The 6,686-nt window shown below is 51.9% G+C and overlaps 1 protein-coding gene across 1 annotated transcript; it reads left to right on the plus strand.

Moving 5' to 3' along the window:
• Positions 1-2,010: 2,010 nt before the first annotated feature.
• INTS5 (integrator complex subunit 5) lies at positions 2,011-6,673 on the plus strand. Its single transcript, XM_010956431.3, has 2 exons — positions 2,011-2,170; positions 3,525-6,673. The coding sequence occupies exons 1-2, from the start codon at positions 2,037-2,039 to the stop codon at positions 6,502-6,504; spliced, it is 3,114 nt and encodes a 1,037-aa protein (XP_010954733.2). The 5' UTR covers positions 2,011-2,036; the 3' UTR covers positions 6,505-6,673.
• The last annotated feature ends 13 nt before the right edge of the window (positions 6,674-6,686 follow it).

A 6,686-nucleotide genomic window follows, 5' to 3' on the forward strand; every position in this document is an offset into this window, starting at 1 on the left:
GACACAACACCATCAGTATTTGAGCACTTCCTTGTTTTCTGGCACAGTATGTTCAAGGCTCACCTGCTAATTCCCCTGGGCTAAAACTTGGTATCAGCCATTTTTCTAGGAAACAGTATCATGGCCAGTTTTGAACACAGAAGAGAAAGAGTACAGAAACTGAACTGTATTCAGATGCAGTAAGGAAAGGAGGGGAGAAGCTGGAGGAAAAGAAAGAACATTTTCAACATCTTATTATACCCATCATTTTCTATAATTTTGCTCTACTCCCTGTGCCTAAGGTAGGAAGGAACTTACTGTGTTCAAAGAAGAGTTTCTGTATCTGGCTTTATGCTAAGCTCTTTTTTTTAATTTTTTTTTGGGGGGGGAGGTAATTAGATTTATACATTTATTAATTTTTTTAAATGGAGGAACTGAGCATTGAACCCAGGACCTCATGCATGCTAAGCATACACTCTACTATTGAGCTATACCCTCCCCAACTGTGCTGAGGTCTTTACACAAATAATCTGAAGTGATCTTTGCAAAATGTTTGTGAGATATGAGACAGCATGACCATTTTACAGATAAGAAAGGGGCCCCAAACAGCTGAGTCACTTGCTCAGGATTCCATTGCTAATAAATAGCAGACATGAACCCAGATCTGCCCTACTCCAAAACAAGCACCCTTAAATTGTGAAGTCCTTAAGGGCAAGGACCACGAAACAGTCTCATAGCTGAAAGGATTTATCTGGTTCAAAAGCCTCCTTTACAGATTAAAAGTTGAGGCCCAGAGTAGAAAAGTGATGGGTCCAAGTTTGAGGCAGAGCTAAGAGCAGAAACTGTCCCATAGTTACTGTCCTAGAACATATACACTTTATGACTGATAGAATGTCTAAATTTAAGAACAAATATAGAACCACTATCATTAATCACTTAAGTTTTTAAAACACAGTCACTTTAAAGGTATCTTCAGGACCTATCATCTGGTGTTATTGTAACTCTCACTTCCCTTGAGAACAGTAAGCCCTCTGGTTAATTCAGGCCTCAGAACCTACTTTCCTTTTCATTCATCCAACCAACTCTTAAGAACCTACTATGTGCCAGGCAGACAGTGTTGTATGTGATGAGGATATCGCTTTTACCAAAATAGGCAAAGTCCCTGTTGTCAAAGATCTTATTTTCTGGAGTTCATTCAACAAATATAAGAAAAATAACTATTGCTAATATAGTGCTTACCTACCATCACAGGCACAGGCACCAAGTGCTATACAGTATTACCTGGTTTCATTTCAATTTTCACAACCCCCTGACGTAGCTGTACTATTACCATCCCCGTTTCCAGAAGAGGAAACAGGCATTGAGAGGTTAAGTGAAGCACACAGCCGGTTAGTGGAAGATCTTGAAACTTGATCTGAATAGACTGGCTGGAGTGGGGGCCCTTGATGAGGAGTGTTAGGTCCACAAAAGGTTACCAAGCTTTCTCTGCAGCTACAGTGATGTGAGGTTGAGGAAGGTCCCTGCACTGGGAGGTTGGGGAGACTGACAAGGATTGTAGGACCAAACTAGGACTGGGAGGACACCTTCAGGCCAGTCAGCCCAATTTATTCCGGACTCCCTCTCCCTCCCTTTTCCCTTTTCATCTTCTCTTACTGACTTTCTCTCCTATCTTTCTGTCTTTTTCCCGCTTTCTCTCTTCCCTTTCTTCTCTCCTTTAACTGCTTTTTACATTGTCACTGGTTATTGATTAAAATGTTTCCTAATGCTTCATTTTTTAAAATGTCGAGAGTTGAACATTTGTATTTGGGGATTTAGGAAAATTAATTAAATCCAATTAAGTGGTCGCTGCTACCTTTAGTCTGTGTCAGTGGCCCTTTGGAGGAAAAAATAATAAAATGGTTGCATTGAGGGTGGTCGGCTTTCCGCTGTCAAGTCGCAGTCCCGTTTTGGGACGCCGACTCAGCGCGGAACCGATGTATGAGGGTCGTGGACGTCGCCGGACTGCTTTTTCTGAGAGGCCTCATTGCTGGTTCCTTTCGGGTTTCCCGTCAGCGCGCATGCGCTGCCTGCGCTCTGCCGCTCCCGCCTCGGGCTCGGGCTCGGGCTCCGGGATGTCCGCGTTGTGCGACCCTCCCGGGGCCCCAGGGCCTCCCGGGCCTGCCCCGGTCACCCACGGTCCCGCGCCGCTCAGGTAGTCAGAGCCCCTGGCATCTTCCCCCACCCCGCGGCCCCGCGGCGATCCGCAGCCTTCTCGGCAGAAACCCGGATCCTACCTCGAAAACTCGCGTCAGGGTTCTGAGATTCCTAGTCGGGTCTTCCCAGAACTCAGGGACTGCCTTATCAAAACTCTGGGCTCCAGTGCCCTCACTCTCAAGATCTCGGTAATACCTCCCCCTAAACCCAGTGCCTAGTTACCCCAGATCCTGGCCTTGCTCTCCCAAGAGTTGGGAATATTAGAACTCTTGGGAACCCAGTTGCCCCGTCCCTTTTAGATCCCAGGGAACCCAGGGTCCCCTGACTTAATGGGGACTCCCTGAGCACTCAGGCCCAGCAAGTCACAGAATGCTTCCTTCTAGCCTTTCCCTTGCCCTCCAACGGAGATACTTCCCTCACCTTAGGGTGGGTTTATTTTTGGACGAACCAGAGAGGAATGGCACAGTCAGAGCCTTATCAGCCCCTAGAGCATTCTTCCTTCTTTGGCGGAAAAGGGGATTTTGCCTCTTCCCATAATACTGGCTTCTGAACTCAGAACACTGAACCCATACGTTTTGGAAGCGGAAGGGTGAAAGACATTACCTTGTCTGCCCTGGGACACCCTGATTCCTGGGGCATACTGAGGGTTCTGGAAGTTGGTGTTGTTGATGTGGTGGAGTCCAAGTGATGGGTGATTAGGATGTTTGCAGAATATGGGAAGAAACAGGTTTGGGGAAAGAGCCCTTAATTAGGGGCAAGTTTAAAGTTAGGATTTTCATTTCATTAAGAACAAAATCCAGGGTTCTTCTGTTGTGTGTAGGAGGTAGTGCAGTGAACCTGGAAAGGTGTGTTCAAAGCAGATGTTATAGGAACACAAAATATACTTATTCAATTCAACAAATATTTATTGAGCATTTTTCATATTCTAGGCACCTCAACAGAAGGGAATCTGGTGTTGAAGAGCATAGAAATGTTAACTACCCTCTTGGAGTTTATAGACTGATTACTTAACTTTGGTTTCCTTATCTGTAAAATGGGATCATAATGGTACCTACCTTACTGGGCTATTGTCTGGATTAAAATGATACATGTAAAGTATTTAAAAGAGAAGTTGACATATTCCAAGAGTTATCTAATATTGACACTATTATTAAAAGAAAAATAGCTAGCACTTACTGAATGATGACTGTGACTGTGAACTAGATATAGTGCTTAAGTGCTTTACGAACATAATCTTATGAGGGAGGTACAGTTATCCCTATTTTACATAGAAAGAAACTGAAGCTCCCAGAGGAATGTAACTTGCACAACAGCTCCCAGTACTCTAACTCTGCTTCTCTTGTTTCTTACAGCGCTCAGGAGCTGTCCCAGGAAATCAAGGCTTTTCTGACTGGTGTAGACCCTATTCTGGGCCACCAACTCTCAGCTCGGGAACACGCTCGCTGTGGTCTCCTCCTGCTCCGCTCTTTGCCACCTGCTCGGGCTGCCGTGCTTGACCACTTGCGAGGTGTCTTTGATGAGAGCGTCCGGGCCCACCTGGCTGCTCTGGATGAAAGCCCTGTGGCTGGCCCACCTCACCTCCGTCCACCCCCACCCTCCCATGTCCCTGCTGGGGGACCTGGTCTAGAGGATGTGGTGCAGGAAGTGCAGCAGGTGCTATCTGAGTTTATCCGGGCCAACCCGAAGGCCTGGGCACCTGTGATTAGTGCATGGTCCATTGACCTCATGGGGCAACTGAGCAGCACTTACTCAGGCCAGCACCAGCGTGTGCCCCATGCCACTGGCTCTCTGAATGAATTGCTACAGCTGTGGATGGGCTGTCGGGCCACACGCACATTAATGGACATCTATGTTCAGTGCCTCTCGGCTCTCATTGGTAGTTGCCCAGATGCCTGCGTGGATGCCTTGCTGGATACCTCTGTCCAGCATTCTCCACACTTCGACTGGGTGGTGGCCCATATTGGCTCTTCTTTTCCTGGCACCATCATCTCTCGAGTTCTCTCCTGTGGCCTTAAGGACTTCTGTGTTCACGGTGGGGCTGGAGGTGGAGCTGGTGGCAGTGGAGGAAGCTCTTCTCAAACCTCCTCTTCAGACCCCTTCCCTGGATCTCCTGCTATCCCTGGTGAGAAACGGGTGCCCAAGATCACCTCAGTTGTAGGCATCCTAGGGCACCTGGCCTCCCGCCACGGAGACAGCATTCGACGGGAGCTCCTGCGAATGTTTCATGATAGCCTGGCAGGGGGCACTGGCGGCCGGAGTGGGGACCCCTCCCTTCAGGCCACTGTTCCCTTCCTCCTACAGCTGGCAGTCATGTCACCAGCTTTGCTGGGCACAGTCTCTGGAGAGCTGGTGGACTGTCTCAAGCCCCCAGCTGTGCTGAGCCAGCTGCAACAACACCTGCAGGGATTCCCTCGAGAGGAGCTGGACAACATGCTGAACCTGGCTGTGCACCTGGTGAGCCAGGCATCTGGGGCAGGTGCCTACCGCCTGTTGCAGTTCCTGGTGGACACAGCCATGCCGGCCTCAGTCATTACCACCCAGGGCCTGGCTGTGCCAGACACGGTTCGCGAAGCCTGTGACCGGCTGATCCAGCTGCTGCTGCTGCACCTGCAAAAACTGGTTCATCACCGGGGAGGGTCTCCTGGGGAAGGGGTGCTGGGCCCACCCCCTCCCCCCCACCCTGTGCCCTTTCTAGATGCACTCAGAAACCACGTTGGAGAGCTGTGTGGAGAGACATTACGATTGGAACGGAAGCGCTTCCTCTGGCAACACCAGCTCCTTGGCCTGCTCTCTGTCTATACTCGGCCTAGCTGTGGACCTGAGGCCTTGGGCCATCTCCTGAGCCGGGCCCGAAGCCCTGAAGAGTTGAGTCTGGCCACTCAGTTATATGCAGGGCTGGTGGTCAGTCTGTCTGGCCTCCTGCCCCTGGCCTTCCGAAGCTGCCTGTCTAGGGTACATGCAGGGACTTTGCAACCTCCCTTTACGGCCCGGTTCCTGCGTAACTTGGCACTGCTTGTGGGGTGGGAACAGCAGGGTGGTGAGGGCCCTGCAGCCCTAGGGGCCCGATTTGGGGAGTCTGCCTCAGCCCATCTGTCTGACCTGGCTCCTCTCCTGCTCCATCCTGAGGAGGAAGTAGCTGAAGCTGCTGCCTCCCTCCTGGCCATTTGTCCCTTTCCTCCGGAAGCCCTGTCCCCTTCCCAACTCCTGGGACTGGTGAGAGCTGGAGTGCATCGCTTCTTTGCCTCTCTGAGGCTGCATGGCCCCCCAGGCGTGGCTTCAGCCTCCCAGCTTCTTACCCGCCTCTCCCAGACCTCCCCGGCTGGGCTCAAGGCTGTCCTGCAGCTGCTAGTTGAGGGAGCCTTACATCGGGGCAACACAGAACTGTTTGGCGGGGAAGTGGATGGGGACAATGAGACTCTCTCAGTTGTTTCAGCTCCTTTGGCTTCTGCCTCCCTCTTGGACACAAACCGGCGGCACACTGCAGCTGTGCCAGGTCCTGGAGGGATTTGGTCTGTTTTCCACGCTGGAGTCATTGGCCGTGGCCTAAAGCCACCCAAGTTTGTCCGAATACGCGATCAACAGGAAGTGATCTGTAACACCCAGAGCCTCCTCAGCCTCTTGGTGCACTGCTGCAGTGCCCCTGGGGGCACTGAATGTGTGGGTTGCTGGGGGGCTCCCACCCTGAGCCCAGAGGCAGCCAAAGCAGTGGCAGTGACCTTGGTGGAGAGTGTGTGTCCTGACGCAGCTGGTGCTGAGCTAGCCTGGCCTCCTGAGGAGCATGCCCGGGCCACCGTGGAGCGGGATCTCCGCATTGGCCGGCGCTTCCGGGAACAGCCTCTGCTCTTTGAGCTGTTAAAGCTGGTAGCAGCTGCTCCTCCAGCCCTGTGCTACTGCTCCGTGCTGCTGCGGGGGCTGCTGGCTGCCCTCTTGGGCCATTGGGAAGCCTCTCGCCACCCTGATACAGCCCACTCCCCCTGGCACCTGGAGGCATCCTGCACCCTAGTGGCTGTCATGGCCGAGGGAAGCCTCCTGCCACCAGCCCTGGGTAATATGCACGAGGTATTTAGCCAACTGGCACCTTTTGAAGTGCGTCTGCTGCTGCTTAGTGTCTGGGGCTTTCTCCGGGAGCATGGGCCCTTGCCCCAGAAGTTCATCTTCCAGTCAGAGCGTGGCCGCTTCATCCGGGACTTCTCCAGGGAGGGTGGGGGTGAGGGTGGACCCCATCTGGCTGTGCTGCACAGTGTCCTCCACCGCAACATTGACCGCCTGGGACTTTTCTCTGGCCGTTTCCAGGCACCTTCGCCGTCCACTCTCCTTCGGCAGGGGACATAGCCTTTCTATACTCCAGAAGCCGTGGGAGGTTGAGCCATGAGAAAGGGGGCCAAGGTGCTGCAGACAGGTGGAGGCTTCTCTTCTGAGACCTTGGCCAAACAGAGCGCTGTCACTTTTTCCTCCCCCACCTTTTTTTCTAAATAAAATTTGCCGAGTTTAAGAAAACAGAGTCCAATGCCTCT

The sequence above is a fragment of the Camelus bactrianus genome, chromosome 10 (assembly GCF_048773025.1).
Source record: "Camelus bactrianus isolate YW-2024 breed Bactrian camel chromosome 10, ASM4877302v1, whole genome shotgun sequence".
NCBI classification, from domain to species: Eukaryota; Metazoa; Chordata; class Mammalia; order Artiodactyla; family Camelidae; genus Camelus; species Camelus bactrianus.